This window comes from Equus quagga, chromosome 20 (assembly GCF_021613505.1).
Source record: "Equus quagga isolate Etosha38 chromosome 20, UCLA_HA_Equagga_1.0, whole genome shotgun sequence".
Taxonomy (NCBI): Eukaryota; Metazoa; Chordata; class Mammalia; order Perissodactyla; family Equidae; genus Equus; species Equus quagga.
In genome coordinates, this window is record NC_060286.1 from 19,238,777 (window position 1) to 19,256,354 (window position 17,578).

Below are 17,578 nucleotides of genomic sequence, written 5' to 3' on the forward strand. Positions count from 1 at the left end.
TTTGGATTTCTATTCTGGATTCGGAACAGATTATAGGTTTCCTTAGGATAAGTAGGACTGAAAACTGTAAGTCTGGATCTCCCTCTCTCCAGGAATGGAAACAAAACTTTCTTCACTGTCATGTGAAACAATAAGTTTTTCATAGAGTAAAATCTACTGGATGAGTCAGAAAATATTAATGCCTGAAAACTCCAGGAAAGAAAAGACTTTACAGCCCTTAGTAGAAAAGGTAAGCAAGAGAAAAGGTTTTGGAAAACAGCAACATTCCTATTATGCTCTCATGTTCTGTTTCATTTAAGATTCTAACAAAGACAGAAAATGTTCTTTAATTTAAACCACTCTGTGCCTTTATTGCATTATCCACATCATTGTTCCTGGGCTGCTGAGTAATCAGCGCCAAAGCATAATGTGGACATCTCCTAAGCTTGGTTCCTTGCCTAATGACCCCCAAATCATAACTCTAGAGATCGGTGGAGATGGCTGCCATCTCCAGCAAGGTCACCATTTCCAGAAAGTACCGTCAAGCAGCTGGCTGTTTAGGCTATATTTATTTGCCAGTGGTGAATTTGGTGTGTTTCTACCAACTTTCTGTAGCCCCAGGGAGAACCTGTGCATCTTATCAAACCTAGAGCCAGCAGGCAGCAGATGTTCAGGGTACGTCAGCCTGTACATGTGTTAAGTTTAAAAATACAAAGGCATCATGTGTATAATCTGACAGTTCTACCGAAGCTCCATTTTTCATTTGAGCTAGAAGATAAAATTGTGAGACTTCATATAAAACTTACAATGCATATTTTTCAAAACTCTTGTATTTTGGAAAGGATTAAAACAGATTACATTAGGATAACAGGAGCCGGAAAAGAAAGAAAAGATAAACTTTGCTCCCTGTTCTCCTGTTAGTCATTACTGTACCTGTTTTTCCTGCTCCAAGTGGTCCATGTCAGCTAATGGCAGCATAGAAGGTCTCCCGTGAGCACACTGGAATGGCAGCTGGCACCAAGACAGGGCTTCAATAAGGCGACAGCTCTCCTCTAGGCTCAGGCCATCATTAAACTTAATGGCCCCTAAACGAAAGACAGAAACAAGAAGGTTATGGTGCGTATGGTGGGAAACCAGTGCTGACCCTGGGTCAGAGCCAAATATCTGGGAAAAGTAAGACATTTCTTAAGCTTCTTTCACGTGACTTTAATACTGCTTGAAATTGGCACTTACGGCCACGGGTGAAACTATGGCTTCAGGACTGGATTGTCTCTCAGCTTTTCCTTACGGGGTCGTTGTCTTTCTAATCCCTGTAGGAGGCATTCCTTAACTTGTTAGGATTTTGCTGTCAGAGTTTTTCTTGTGAAATCAAGGTCATCTTTGTCCAGAGTCAATCTATCACCAAGAGCTCTCATTGTTTCCCTACAATGTCCACTTCATTTGCTCCTTTTTTCGACTTCCATAATAATCTTCATAATCTGAACTCTCATATTGTCAGAACCTGCCTTTATGCATACATTAATTCACTCAGTCAACAATGTATTTATTTATTAAGTATATACTTAATAAATATTTACTTATTATTTATTAAGTATATACTTTGTCTTAGGAGCTATGCCGGGCAGTGAATGAGACAGATGATCTCTGCCCTCATGGGCTTATGATCTAATAGGTGAGACAAACATTAAACAAATAGTTACACAGTAATTTAAATTACATATTTAAGTACTATAAAACACAGAGTATGAAAGAATATATAATAGGAAGACCAAACCCAGTTTAGGAAGGTCAGGGAAGGCTTTCCTGGCAAAATGGTAGTTAATCTGAGACCTTAGGTTAAGAAAGACATGGTTAATTGAAGAAGCAGGAATTTCAGACAGAGGAAAAAGGCAAGAGCAGAAGTTCAGCACACAAGAACAGGACCAAGGAAGCAAGCTGGAATGTCAGGGGCAAGGTGGAGAGTGACGTGAGATGAAACTGGAGAGGCAGGCAGGGGCCAGATCATGAAGACCCTTGTGAGCCATGGTAAAGAAGAAAATTTTTATCCTAAGAGCAATGGGTAGTCTTTGGCACATTTTAGTTAGAAGAATGACATGCTCAGAGGAATGCTTAACAAAGGAAACATCTGGTTGCTGAAGGAAGAATGGCTTGAAGGGGAGTCAGAATGGACATGGGGAGACTAAGTAAAAGGACTCAACAGTGGCAAGAACTAGGAAGGCGGCAGGGGAAACAGATCACATTGGAGAGATTTCAGATACATTTTGAAGGTAGAGATGCTGAAATTTGGTGATGGAGTAGATATGAGGAGTAGGTAAAGACAGGATAAAGGTGCGAAGGAGTTTAGGATGTTTGCAGGAGACAAACTAATGAGGATTTGAGGTTACTAAGCCAGGAAAGACAGGCATGAAGAGAGGAGAAGGTTGATGGAAAATAGAAGGAGGGAGGGTGTCAATGGATTGGAGACCCCACTGTGGTCAAATGATAGCTGCAGGGGCTTCTGTAGCTGTCATGATCCCTAAAGTAAGTTCCTCCAATACCATTTTCTATATTTTATCATATTACCCTACTCAAGAACTGTCAATGATTCTAATGCCTTCTGTACAAGATCTAACGGGTTTGTTGTGACCTTCTAGGCTTCTATTCTTTCTTACTAGCCTAATTTCTGGATACTCTTTGCTGCTCCTCATATAACTAATTTGTTTCTGCTTTTGGTCTCTGCACAGGCTGTTTCCTCCCCCTGTAGTAAGCTTCCCCTTCCATCCTATGAATCTGTGTCCCTCAGCTCATTCAAAACTTGACTCAAAATGCACCTCCTCTAGGTTTTACTCCTTCACTCGTAAGTCAGCCTGCATTACGGCCAAATATATGTGTTGGTATTTTGCTTTCTAAAAGTAATGTTTTAGTGTTCATTTTTAGTGTATTCAGTTACTTGATCTAAACTGTACCCTCCAAGTAGCACACAGTAAAGGTGCCTTCTCCTTCTCTCATAATTGCTGTACCCCTGCACGTGCTTAGCCGCAGAGGCACACAGTAGCTGGTGTCTGGAGAGACTTACCATGGCAGGCTTGGGATGCCAACACCTTCTGGACAGTCAGTGGCAAAGTCCCTTGGATGCCTCCTGTAGTCTGGAGTAGCTAATGCATAAACACATTCTTTATTGATGGGAAAAGGACATGAGACAATGGAGCCTTTTGTGTGTGGTGCTTCTGTGTGAAACCCCAAAATAAGAGAAAGGCTTACCTCCACTTGTTCGCAAATAAATTCCTACAAAGCAAAAAGGAAAACAGGCATTAATCTACTATTAGAATTGTCCTTTGATAGTTTACAAAATAGCCCAGTGTTCTTCTTTAAAATATGCCTCTTAAAGGAAAGAGTTCCAGCTATATAGCACTTAGGTGCATAATTTATTTCTTGTAAGGCACTTTGAATATGAAATATCAAGACAACTGAATAGACTCTTATTGAACAGAGAATATATTTAGCTACTGAAACTGCCCCCAGAGACAGCTCATCACTTCAAGAGGTTATGTGACCGCTCAGAGCAGCCTTGATGATTCAACTGATTCTAATATCAGGGAGACGTCTCGTTAAGAGGCTGTCTGTTTGCATTTATAATCTTAGCCAGAACGAGTGTAATATTACATGCAAACAGAATAAATACACAATCATCATCAGCACAACTGTGCACTCAGTATAACACTTGCTTAAATATCATAAACATAAGTAGTTATTTTAGTTCCCATAGGCTTTTTTTTTTTTTTGACAATTCCCTTCAGGTCAAAAAGCTTATTTTCTGAGAAGTTTTGTTAAGAAGTTTCTCCTCCCTTGCATATTTCTGTCCCTGGGGTAGCCTTTTCAATAGTTATATCCCTATAGATGTTAATATTTACAAAAGGACTTGAAAGAAATTTAAAGCAGACACTATTTCATGCTACCAATTTGTTTAACCTCTGGAGGTACTGTTTTGAGATATGCCACATTTAACAATTTCTTTATAAGAAAACACAAGATTTCTTTACTCCTAGAAAGGGCTATATGTAAATTAGCTTCCTAAGATTATAACACAGTAGATTTCTTTTTAAACTAGACTCAGAAAATACTCTCCCCCCCATATGCACTCTAGTCCACCATGCTTATAAATGAGCATATTTACTAGAGCTAGGTGGTAGACACTATATATTTTTTAAAAGCCATGTATTTTCCCAAACAAACCTGAACAGAAAGATGTCTCTTAATACCTGACTCTCTACAAAGCTTAGTGTGGATGCAGATCAAGCCTAATTCTTTGCTATTCTCTCTGTGCTTATACCTCTGGGACTTGTAAAGCATCAGTTTGTAAGCCTGGTGAAGGGGAGATGGATCTTACTCTCTGTTATTTCATATTTCAATGGTTCGATTAATGCTAGATAATTTAAATAATACTAAAAAGGCTCATTCATCAGGCTAGAGGATAGAACTTTATAGAAAGATGTATTAGTGATCTTTCAACTGCTAGGACTAAGGAGCTACCTCCTCCCCTTCAAGATACCAAAACTGTTCCAGCTTCTTCTAGAATCAACAAAATCTCTCCTGATCAGCCTGACTTAACATAATCAAGATTTGCTGAAACCATAAGCTTTGTCTCAATTTGAAGTAAACTTCTTACCAGTAGTCTTTGAAGTCACTTTAGGAAACGTTCTTATTACAATTTTCTGGTTAAATACTTAGGGATTGAATTACAATAAAAGATTCTAACAGATCCTATCTTTTGGATTTAAAACAGCTTGGAGGAGGAGCCCTAGAGAAAAATAAGCTTTTTGGGAGAAAAGAGCACAGCAGAAAGCAAAGCACAGGGTGTCTCATCAAAGGGCACTTTGGAAAGGGTAAACCAAGTCCCAGAGCTGGCACTGTGAACTGCCTCTTCCTCAAGAACGTCTCCTCGCCCTTAGCCTACAAACACGCTGAAGTCTCTCCCATCTGAAAACCAACACCCCTCCTCAACCCTGTGTCCTGCCCAGCACTTCCCGACCACCCCTAACTTTTGCCTATCACCTTCTCTCTCTCTTCTGTATGCAGTGAAGTTCTTGAAAGAGGAGCCCACTTAGCTCCACTTCCTCTCCCTTCCCATGACCCCTTGCAAAGTCTTCTGCCCCACTTCACCCCCAGAACACATTCCACAAGGTAACAAAGTCTTCATTAGGGCCAAATCCAACTTTTCAGGCTTTACTCCATGGCTATTGTTGACTATTCCCTTCTTGCTTAAACTTCCCTTGTTTTGGGGAATCTTACTTTTTCTAGGTTTTCCTTCTCTCTCTGACTAAATATTTTCAATCATCCTTTATAGTTTCCTCTTTTTGGCAGTAGCTTTCCAGACCTTTGCCAAAACATATACATCCTGAGAGCTGGTATTCCTTTACCCTCTTCTCTTTTTATTCTTCATATTTTCCCTAGACAAGCTCGCTTCCTCTAGACCCCTTTCCAGCTTCTATTATTAAAATATATGTACTGTTAACTTCCAAAAAGATATGTATAGCCCAGACTACTTTGCCAAGCACTAGATCATTAGGCTGCCCATACACTGGACATCCCCACTGGAAGGCACATTCAATGTATCCAAACTTATGCTCATAATCTAACTCTCCAACCAGGTGTATATTTTCTTTTTCTCTCAGTGGCACCACCATCCTTCCAGTCATCCATCATCCAAGGTAGACCCTCAGAATCATTACTTATCTTTTCTCCTTTATCCCTTTTATATTCTATTGCTTACCAGGTCCTCTTGATTCTACATTCCAAATTATGTTTCAAATATGTCCCTCCTTGCCATTCCCACTGCTACCGACTTCATCAAATCCTCATCCTCTCTTATTTGAATCAGTGCAATAGCCTCTCAACTGCTGTCTCTGCCTCAAATCTTCCCTTGTCAAGCTATCCCACAATTTATGCACTAAATCTATCTTCTAATTTTTATTTTTAGATATTACTAATGTAATTCAGATTTCTCAAAAAAATGGTAGACTGAGTTGATGTGGATATGGCTGTGCTCCAAACAGAAAGAGCAAAAGAAGGAGTAAGAAACCAAAATGAATAAAACAGGACACTGTGAAAAAAGAACAGATAGACTTGAGAAATAACTAAATAAAAATTCTGGAAATAAAAAATAAAGTCATTGAAATAAAAAACTCAGTGTACAACCTAAACATCTAATTAAACAATAAGTGAAGAGAGAATTTAGTTCACTAGAAGATAAATGAGGAGATTTCCCAGAATGTATCACAGAGAGATCAACAGTGGGAAATATGAAAGAGAAGTTGAAAGACATGGAGACTAGAAAGATAAGGCCCAGTAGACATCTGACAGGACTTCTAGGAGATGAGAGAGAACAGGGGAAGAAGCAATGTTTGAAGTGATACAAACTGTACATTTTCCAAATAAAGAAGCATGATGAATCCCAAGAAGGAAATGAAAATAAATCCCTAAGAGATACATCATAGGGAAACTGCAGAACACCAAAGACAAAGAGAAAATCTTAAAAGCAACCAGAGAGAAAAATCAGATTACCTACAAAGTAACGATAATTAGATTGACAAGGGACTTTTAATGGGAAAAAGTGAATGTCAAAAGTAATGGAGTATTTTCAAAATGCTGAGGGATAAGTGGCAAGGTGGGATTCTGTTTTTAGCTAGACAATCATGCAAGTGTGGACATAAAGACATTTTCAAAGACAATTTATAATTCATGGACTCTTTTTTTTTTTGAGGAAGATTAGCCCTGAGCTAACATCTGCTGTCAATCCTCCTCTTTTTGCTGAGGAAGACTGGCCCTGAGCTAACATCTGTGCCCATCTTCCTCCACTTTATATGTGGGACGCCTGCCACAGCATGACTTGACAAGCGGTGCCATGTCCGCACCCGGGATCCGGACCGGCGAACCCCGGGCTGACGAAGCGGAATGTGCGCGCTTAACTGCTGTGCCACTGGGCCGGCCCCTCATGGACTCTTAATAAAAGAACTTTTAAAAGATTTACTTCCATAAAAAGAAAACTGAATACAGAAAGAATAAGAAGGATGCAAGAAGCAACAGTGAACAAAGTCTCATAACATTTTGGTTAATCTAAATAGACACTGACTATAAAATTAACGACTACCAAGGGGATTACAAAGAAGGTGGAATTAAAATACTGGTAACAACATGAAAGATGTGAGGGGAGTGATGGAAGACAAAGAGTTGTAAGGTTTTTGTACAGTTAAGGAAGAGAAAAGAGGAACAAATTACCTTTAAACTTTGTTAAGTACGCACGCTAAAATTCAAGGCTAATCTAAAGGAATACAAATGGAATATGTAACTTCTAAACCAGTAGAGGAAATAAAGAAAAAGAAAAAGAAAGAAAACGCTAATAGAAAACAGGAAAAGAGGAGAGAAAAGGCAACAAAGACGAAATAAATTATATTTCTTGTAAGAAAAAAAACAGGAAACAAGTAAAGTAAGAAGTAATGGCCTCTTCATCACCTCCAATGCCACATCCCAGCAGCACCTTTCCCAACCTTTACAAAACATATGTGTAGAGTACTCATATTTCAAATGCAATGCTCAGAATGTAGTTTACTCTTCTTCATTGGCTGCCTACAGGATGAAATGCAAACTACTTAGCAGAATACGTAAATCCCTGTATGACCTGGCCTTGACAACCTATCTTGCCTCGCCTAGTCCCACCACTACCCCAAATAGATCTTAATTTGAGCCACATACATTGGTAGTTCCCTAAACACAGGACCTGCTTCAAGTCTTTGATATCTGTTGCTCTGTCTAGAACGTTCTTCTCTCTTCTTCTGTACTTGGCAGGTTCCTGCTGTTCTATAAGACTTTTCGTAAAAAAACAGCTTTCTGTGACAGTTCCCTTGACCTCCACCTCCTGGGTACAGTAATCATTCTGTATTTCCATAGTACTTTTGAACATACTTCTACTGGCCAAATTTCACTATATTATAATTACTTAAATGTCCTTCTTCCTCACCTCAAGCTAATTCATCTTTGAGTCTCCAGCACCTGGCAGACAGCAGGTATTTCATAAATGCTTATTAAATAAAAGATGAATATAGAGTTTCTAAACAAAATACGAGGTTACGACACTCAGCAGTTCCCTCAACAGCTGCAGCTACGGCTTACCTCCACGATACTCTTGGTCACAGTAGCTCTTCCTCTCCGAAGTTCATTAGCTTCTCTTTCTACAAAACACAGGGGCACTTTTCCTACAAGGACCAGAGAATCACTAGTGTCTGGAAATATAATTTCAAGGCCCAGATCTTCCAGACTGTTGTGGTAACACCTAGAGAGAGACCCTCAAATGTAAAAGTACTGCTTCATTCACATTTCAGTGCTGGTTCCAAGTACCTGACAGTTTCTCAAAACCTGCCACAAGCTTTAAAAGTTGTGCTGTTTTTCTGACACTTATGGGTGTTTATTTGGGACTTTATCATCACATTTCCTGTTTGAATTACAGTAACCATCATTTTTTTCTCTTTGCCATTGAGAAAATCAATTTGTTTCTAAGTCTTGTTCCTAAGTTTTTATTCTTCACTGAGGAATTGCTAACTTCTTCTCCTTGTTGGCACTTAGGAGTTTGGCACAAATAAAAGAGCTGAGAACGTTTTGAATCAGCATTAAAGCAGGGAGATAATTAACAGCCCCAGGAACTGAGAAGTCCTGATTAACGGGATGTAAATAAAGGGATCTGCCTCTAATATAAATTATGCCCCAGAGAAAAAGATTTATTGGCAGTGGCATATTCTCAAACCTGAAATAAATTCAGAGACAATTCTGCCTTTTTCATTTCCAATCATTTGTGCTGTCTAAAAGTAGGAAAACATCCTACTTGTGACTCACTACATGATTTGCCCCTTCCTTGCGGCCCCACGTTTTACTTTTTTCCCAGCATGATTACGGTAATGAAAACTAAGAATCTAGAATGCACTAAGGCAAAGCAGAATGGAAGCAATTACTGCAGTAACTTTGCTTTCAGAAACAGCACAGCATAAACACTGACTGTTCCAAGAAACGTTAAGAGTATTCTAAGCCAACTGCTGGAAAAAATTATCAGGGAAACTCTATCCTATACACAACAGCTGTGATATAGTGGAAAGAACAGCATTTGGAGTCAGAAGACCTGCATCTGAGTGCCTGCTCCACTACCTAAGAGCTGTTGTGACCTTGAACAAGTCATGTAACCTCTCCTGGTCTCAGGTTCCTTATCTGAAAAAGGAACAGTAGTCATGCTTATACCTCACAGAATTATCGTGAGAATTTACACTGTCAACCTCACATCCTCATGGTGGTACTAACCGTAAGAGTCTCCTCTGTTCCTCTGTCACTGATATCTCTAGTGGAGGACTTATAGTGGAAGACAGTAATTTCTTCCGACCAGAGCCTTGTGGCTGTTGCTTCTCATAGGAATCTATTGGGAGAAAGACGAATGGGTTAGGAGTAGGAAGTGAAGTCTTCTAGATTCATTTTCAGATAAAAATGAAGCATATGAGGCACAGCCATGTCATTATTATAGTGCTTAGCAGTGTGTTCAATATTCAGTTTTATGCTTTCAATTTCCATTATTGAAGTCAAACTAGTAAATATTCAGTCTGTTTATTCATTTTAGCAGTATTTTCCAAAATAAGAAATACAAGACTTAAATCTTACATTCAAATGAACAATGCAATGTTCCCATAGACAGTCAATAAATGTGATTTTAACAACAGAGGTGAATAATCTGGATTATTGGGGAAATACAATGGGTTTACTACACAATCCTATGGCTCAGGAAGGCTTCCCCATTCCTTCAGAAGGGTTTCCCAGTCTCTGAAGACAAGTAGTCAGTAGTATTCTCAAATGGTCCAGGGCCTTAGCAAGTAAGTTTTTCTAATATTGTTTTTACTACATCTTCGCTAACAATTAGGTCTTGATTTTATAAGGAAAAGTGAACATGGAAGTAACATCACGGCCATTCTAGTCCATGGAAGATCTCTCTAGGTCCTCCCCTGCCTAATTCTTTGACATTAGGGTTTTTCATTACTTGACCACAGGAGTAAAGATTTTCCTGGTATTTTTCCTCTTGGGGAACACACTGCCTCATGATGAGAAAAAAGGGTAGCAAAGATTAAAAAGCATGTCGTGACTTTGAAAGGATAATAACAAATTAGTGATATGGTTGCCTCTGAGGAGAGAAACTAGGTGGGATGAGGGACAAAGGTAGAACAGAGACTTTATTATATTCTCTTTTGTAGTGCTCATACTTGAACCTATTTAATTATACTCCCTACTCAGAAACAAATTAAATTTTAAAATAAAAACAATATATGGGGGAGCCGGCCTGGTGGCATTTTGGTTAAGTTCATGCACTCTGCTTCAGCAGCCCAGGCTTCACAGGTTCAGATCCTGGGCACGGACCTAGTACTGCTTGTCAAGCCACACTGTGGCGGCATCCCACATAAAATAGAGGGAGATGGGCACCGATGTTAGCTCAGCAACAATCTTCCTCAAGCAAAAAGAGGAAGACTGGCAACAGATGTTAGCTCAGGGCCAATCTTCCTCACACACACACACAAAAAACAAAAACAAAAAACCATATATTGGGCCTTCTGAGCTGCTGGTGGTCTCTACCTGTTGAGCTGTGAAGAAGGCACACCAGGATCACATGGGCATGTGGAGGGCATCTTTGTGCTGGATGTCACAATAAAGCAGCCTGATCCCTCGATACCCAATCCTTATGGTTGATGATAAGTATATGGCAAATATGCCTTTGACCATGTACGACCCACATATTTGAATCAGTAAAGTGAACTACTACATTCTTTCAGTTATAAAAGAAACCAAACCAGAGAACTTCAGCTTAATTTTTTAAACATACAATTCATCTTTTCTCACAACAGTCACAGAAAAACTCTTTCAGGTGCACTAATTCTGCTGGAGAGCCTCAGATCTTTTCTAGTTCTGAACAGGTCCTTACCAATAATAAGCTGCTCCAAACGGACACGCTCATGGGCAGCATGCTGATCCACCAAAACCAGCAGGTTTCCACCTAAAAGATTAGTAAGGATCACTGGAGCTTCAAATTCTCAGATCACAATTAAAATGATCATGTTGTGTTGAGGGAGAAGAGCTTAATTCAAACTGTTTAACAAGAGGAGCATAAGAGAAACATATATACTGAGTAGTAACAGTTGTATCTTTTATTTTCTAAAAAATCAAAATTATGGGGGAAACGACAACAAATTTATCCCTGATGAAAAACTGTTTAGTTCATTAGTATTTCATTTATGAAACACGGTTAAAGCCCTACATTCTTACTGTTTAAATCCTGATTTTGCTTTTTTAATTCAAATTTGATACAATGAAGTATCATTAAACTACACATTATTATAATCAGCTGACCTTGATTTGCAAGCTACTCTGGAACCCAAGAAGAATGCAATCCTACTACACTTCAGATCAGAGGTGAGCAAACTTTTTCTGTGAAGGGCCAGACAGTAAATATTTTAGAGTTTTGGGACACATGGTTTCTGTCACAAATATGCAACTATTCATTTTGAACCAAAGCAGCCATAGACAACAGGTGAATATTGTAGCTATGTTCCAATAAAACTTTATTATGGACACTAAAATATTAATTTCATGTAATTTTAATGTGTCAAGAAATCTTCTTCTTCTTTTGCTTTTTTCCCCCAACTATTTAAAAATGTAGAAACCATTCTTATCTCCCTGGCTATACAAAAATAGGTAATGGCTGGATCTGGCCCACAGGCCATAGATTGCCTTGCTTTAGACTCAGGTTTCTCAAACTTTGACAGGCCTACGAATCACCTGGGGATCTTATTAAAATGCAGATTCGGATTCAGTAGGTTAGGGGTGGGACACAAGACTCTGCACGTCTAACAAAGTCCCAGGTGTTGCTATTTACAGACCATGACTTTGACCAGCAAGACTTTAGACTCTCAAGTGCAAGAGAGGAGGCAGAATGTCCTGACCCAAAAAGCCAAACCTACAGGGAAATCTCTTTCTCATTGACACGTCTGATTCATAGTTACATTCATACATCTTTTTAACTTGTAATTTTATTACTTTTGGCCACAGAGCTGAGGTTTATTGCTACTGATTATATAGAAATAAAACTTCTCCTCTTGAATTTGTTCAAAATAGATAATGCCTATTTTTCCTATTTCTACTAAAGATTAAAAAACTGTTTCTATGGCACCATCAAATTCATGGCATGAGAGATTAAGCTTTAAAGAAAAAAAGGAAATAATTTTTTTGACAGCAGTTCAACCACAGAAACAGCTCCAAAATGTTGAATTTTAAACTCCTTTGAGGATAGGAGGAGTTGCAGCTGGTTGTGATGAATACTGAACATCCTGTATTGGGCAAAACAATGGAATAAATAATAAATTTTGAGGGAGCAACCTCAAACTTGAAACTAGAGCCAAGGTGAATTACCAAGAGTCAGGGACCTGAAGAAGTCAACCTTGTACCTGCCTGTGGAGGAACGGTTTATCGTCTACGTAGCGTTCATGACATTTTCCATTTCTTGAATGAAGCAGAATATATTAAGGTAATTTACTCATGTCAGAAGCTGTATTTTTGATATTCCAACACAACAGAATAGAAGCTTCATAAGGGCAAGGACTTTGTCTGTAATATTCCCAGCATGTGTATCAGCACCAGGACATAAGAGGCACTCAGTAAATAGTTACAGAATAAATGAATGCGTCCTTATTCTTTTGGGTATCATAAGTGAACAACTGTATGTTATCGTAGGTAGAAACATGCAATAAAAAATGCCAATATATGGCATTAATTTCACTATAATTTAAAACAATAATGTATTTGTCCCTTGTAAAAATTTGTGCAAATATTAAAAGTAAGTCAATTATAGGAATAGCTTGCTTTTGGTATTTGTGAGCGACAGTAAAAACACTCACATTTTGATTTAGAAAATGTATTTATCTAAGAGTATTCTTTGGTGACAGCCAACGAATACAATAATAATATAGAATCTCAAGAGAAATTTCAGAGGGCCATTTTTCTTCTTCGAACATCTGCAGATTTTGTGGCTACATCCATCTCAGGTGCCACTAGTGGAGGTTTTGGGATTAAACAACAAAGAATTCCAGGCAATCAAAACTTTAGAAAAAAATCTAGTCATTTTCTAGAAACAGTAGGGAAGAAAACTACTAGAATTTGACCTTTACTAATTCCATATTTATGATAATTAGGACAGAACTGTTGGTTAATTTGCCTTTGATCTACTATGACATTTACTTAATAAATCTACAGTGTAAACAAGGTAAAAGGGAATATTTTGAAATACAAAGAGAATGAACTGCTTTCAAACTTTAGAAGCACTCGCCTGCAGGTTTACCTGTCTGGAGCTGACCCCTCCACTGGTGCCAAGGGTTCTCGGCCACTCAGGCCTTTTCCAGAACCTTACACTATAAAACATTCCTTGTAAATGTGTTCAAGAGTCTCCCAGTTTGGGGGAAAAAAAAAAAAGCCTTCTCTAAGCCTCATCCTCCTTCAGTCCCTCTCTTCCATGTCACAGATTTCCGAGGCTCTCCTTGTGGTCTCTGTCAGCATCCTGACCTATTTCTTCTCTGAAACAGCTCTCATTTATTTAAGTCTCTGACTTCCACTGTCAGGAAACTGAATGGATACTTTTGGTCTTCACTTTAACCTCTCAGCAGCATTTAGTACAAAGTCTTGGTTTTGCAACAGTACCTTCATCTGTTTTCCTCCTATTTCTCTAGCTGTTCCTTCACAATCTCTCTTGCTGGTTCCCCCTTTTCTACCTAGCTGTTAAATGTTGGAATTATTCTAGATTCAGAATCTCTCCTCTCGTCACTCCTCACTCCTTTTCTAGGTGATAAAATGTACACCCATGACTTCAATGACCAACTTTATGCTGACAACTCACATTTATATCTCCATGTCAGAATGCTTCTCTAATCCCAGACTGTAATATCCAACTACATTGTTGACATCTCTTCTTGAACATTTCAAAGAGACTTCAGACTGAACTCATGATTTTCACCTTGCCTGCCTGATTCTCCTCCAATCGGGTCCTGCAACATCATCCACTCAGTTATGGAGGTCAGAAAACTAGGAGTCATCTTTGATATACCTTCCCCATATCTAATCCACCACCAAGCCCTGTTCACTTTATCTCCTAAGTATCTTTCCAATGCATTCACTTCTCTCTAGTCCACCCTGGTCCCAGCTAACCATAATTTCTTAGATATTGCAATATCCTTCACACAGTCTCTCTGCCTTACTGGGACTCCACCCCCACACCCAATCCATTTTCAACACTGCTACCAGAGCAATATTTTCAAAATGCAAATGTGATGTGACACATGCCACTGCGAAAACAAACTAAAAACGGAAAACAAAAAGCTTTCAATTGTTTCCAGTTGGTGTTGGGACAAAGAAAAAGCTTGTAAGCGGCATTTGCAATCTGGCTGCGACCTCCTTCTCTAGCTTCACCTCCTTGCTCTCACTCCAGCTGCACTTGCCCTACTTCCTCTCACTGAATGGGAGGAAATCACAAAGTGCATGTGTTATTCCCTCTGCCCAGGGTCCTCCTCCCTCCCTCTCTCCCTCCCTCCCGTACCTGGTTACCTCATCCTCACACTTCTGATCTCACTTCACCAAGAAAACCTTCCCTGACCTCCCAGACTAAATCAAGTCTCCCACTCCACATCATCTTGTTTCTCTCCTCCAAAGCACTAGCTACGGGAGAACTTTAACATTTGTGTAATTATCTGTTTCTGTGCCATGTATATTTTTTCCCACTATCGTATCCCTAGGGCCTGGTACAGTCTCTGGCATGAAATAAGCACTCAATCAATATTTGTTGCATGAGTTAAGGTTATAATTTACAAACTACTATTGTTTTATTAAAGCAGGTCACCAAGTAATTATATGTAACTCTTGATAAACCTAGCAGAGTTCATTATATAAACTTCTATTATTATAAATGGAATACATGAAAATATTATTTAAAAGTCAAACAACAGGGGCCAGCCCCATGGCCAAGTGGTTGGGTTCACACGCTCCACTGCGGCGGCCCAGGGTTTCACTGGTTCCGATCCTGGTTGCGGACATGGCACCGCTCGTCAGGCCATGCTGAGGCAGCATCCCACATGCCACAACTAGAAGGACCCACAACTAGGATATATAACTATGTACTAGGGTGATTTGGGGAGAAAAAGCAGAACAAAAAAGAAAAAAAAGTCAAACAATATAAAATATTCTAAAGAGTAAAAGACGAAATTTCCCCTTTGCCCATTCCCATTCTCACTCCCAAGGTAACAACTACTAATAGTTTAACGTGTAACTTATATATATGTATATATATATTTATATATATAAAAAACTAGGGTCCGGCCTCAGGGCCGAGTGGTTAAGTTCACACGCTCCGCTTCGGCGGCCCAGAGTTTCGCGGGTTCAGATCCTGGGTATGGACATGGCACTGCTCAACAGGCCGTGCTGAGGCGGCGTCCCACATAGCACAGCCAGAGGCACTCACACCTACAGTATACAACTATATACTGGGGGGCCTTGGGGAGAAAACGCTGAAAAAAAAAAAAACTAAATGTACTTTAAAACTGTTGTTTCATAATATCAATTCAGAGTGGTTTTCCCTAATCTGTCCAAATCACTGTATATAAAAAAAATCCTTAAAAGGAAGTTATCAGAAGACCAGCTGTTTATTAATCAAAGCTAAACTCCATTCTTACCTGCCTCACCATTCTCTTCAGTCTTAGTGCTCATTAAACAGGCAATAAACTTGTTATCCACTTGCTGGAGAACCTGCCACACATTCAAATAAGCAGTACAACACTAAATAAAAATTAACAAAGGCTTATCTGCATAGAAAGAGACAAAACTGTACTTAATTTAGAGTTGTTTGCATTATAACATTCTTATCTAAGCCTGAGGGAAGGTGCCGATGAACCTGAGGGAGTCCTCAGGAAGGATAAAGAATGGGCAAGTAGAGCAATCAGAAGACATAAAGGAAAGAAGACCACATGGGAACACAGACTGAGGCATCTAAGAGGGACATGCTAACAAAACTTTAGAGCAGACCTAGAATGTTCCCAACAGAACGACTCTTATTAATAGGTAATATGATCAGATTGCTAAGAAATAAGGCTGAAATAAATTTTGGAAATTTATGCAAAAGTGAGGAAAACCAGTTTGGAGGAGCTAGTCCATTAAAAGCCACCCTGGCATTAGACTTTAGTGGCTCCTCTCTGTCCAGGTACAGATAAAGTTCCCTCATTGGCCCCTAATCTACACCACTTGCCCAGGGTCTATTTCTGGCCCAAGTGCTTGCTCTGTTCTGGTACCAGGTAAACGCCACATTAGTAGTTTACCTAGATCTGTCTAACCTCCTGATTTGATTCCATATTGAAATCAAGGAGACGAAGACAGCCAGAGTGGTACAGAGAGGGCAAACTAGAAAAGCAGATGAGACAAGGGGTCCCTTTTGTTAACAGAACTCCTCAATCTGGGGTCTCCTGAGCAATGTCGTTTGCAGCCTCACACAACAGAGGGTCATTTAAAAAGGGACACTGGTGCACATTTAAGGACAATGTCTCTACAGTACTCAGTCAAAATATGAAGTCAATATATAATCTTTGAAACTGTGGGCCTGAATCCATAATTTGTTCCTCTAAACCTGCTCATACTGAGGACATTTTTTTCTTTGTAATTGTAATTAGTTCTTTGCTTTTTCTTCTGATGATAAAAGTTCCAGTAAGATTTAAAAAAACACATGTGCCTTGACCTGGGTGGTCTATATCATTAACTAAATCCAATTTCACAAGAGTTAGTCTAGCTTACGTCTTAAGTATATTTTTAAGAGATTTCAAAGTCAATCTTTTACCTGCATGGAATGAATCATTTCTTTAGTGAAACGATAAGGATACAAGATGTTGTGAATTTTAACTGCTAAGCTCTCAGCCTGGCCACTGCTTACATCAAGAGCAACCTAGAAAGAACCAGCACAAACATCATTTAAATTTTAATTTTTTTATGTCTGCAGAACTAGAGATTTTACTAGAGATCTCAAAGTGCCTTAAAAACGTTCATTTTCACAGAACCTATTAGAGGTCAGTTGAATTCGGGGAACTTATAGAAACTCAAAAGGCTCTACGAATTATTAGTCTTTTTTTTTTTTTTTTTGAGGAAGATTAGCCCTGAGCTAACTTCTGCCACCAATCCTCCTCTTTTTTGCTGAGGAAGACTGGCCGTGACCTAACATCCATGCCCATCCTCCTCCACTTTTTTGTACGTGGGATGCCTGCCACAGCATGGCTTGATAAGTGGTGCATAGGTCTGCACCCGGGATCCAAACTGGCAAACCCGGGGCCACTGAAGTGGAACGTGCAAACTTAACTGCTGTGCACCAGGCCAGCCCCTTTGAATTATTAGCTTTAAATAATAATTTTTGTTTATAAACAAAATTACTGACAGAAATCAATATTGTTTCAGAATAACATTCTGTCCATGCTCCATGCTCAAGCCTTTAAAGATATCTTAACTGAAGAATCAGGAATCAAAGGCTCAACTA

The 17,578-nt window shown here is 39.2% G+C and overlaps 1 protein-coding gene across 6 annotated transcripts in view; it reads right to left on the reverse strand.

The window, feature by feature from the left end:
* Positions 1 to 17,578, reverse strand: part of MLH3 (mutL homolog 3) — a 32,118-nt gene that overhangs the window by 5,244 nt on the left and 9,296 nt on the right. For 4 of the 6 annotated variants that reach the window (XR_006886302.1, XM_046647287.1, XM_046647288.1 and 1 more), the window contains exons 5-12: positions 16,892 to 16,996; positions 15,741 to 15,813; positions 10,955 to 11,026; positions 9,298 to 9,409; positions 8,125 to 8,284; positions 3,220 to 3,243; positions 3,035 to 3,113; positions 913 to 1,064 (exon numbers count right to left, since the gene is read on the reverse strand). Coding sequence is in view for 4 of the 6 variants with exons in the window: in XM_046647287.1 (XP_046503243.1) it covers positions 913 to 1,064; positions 3,035 to 3,113; positions 3,220 to 3,243; positions 8,125 to 8,284; positions 9,298 to 9,409; positions 10,955 to 11,026; positions 15,741 to 15,813; positions 16,892 to 16,996 (777 nt within the window). In the remaining 2 variants the exon portion in view is untranslated. Of the gene's footprint in view, positions 1 to 912; positions 1,065 to 3,034; positions 3,114 to 3,219; positions 3,244 to 8,124; positions 8,285 to 9,297; positions 9,410 to 10,954; positions 11,027 to 15,740; positions 15,814 to 16,891; positions 16,997 to 17,578 lie in introns of those variants that run through there. The other 2 variants (XM_046647291.1, XR_006886303.1) reach the window with 2 other exon arrangements.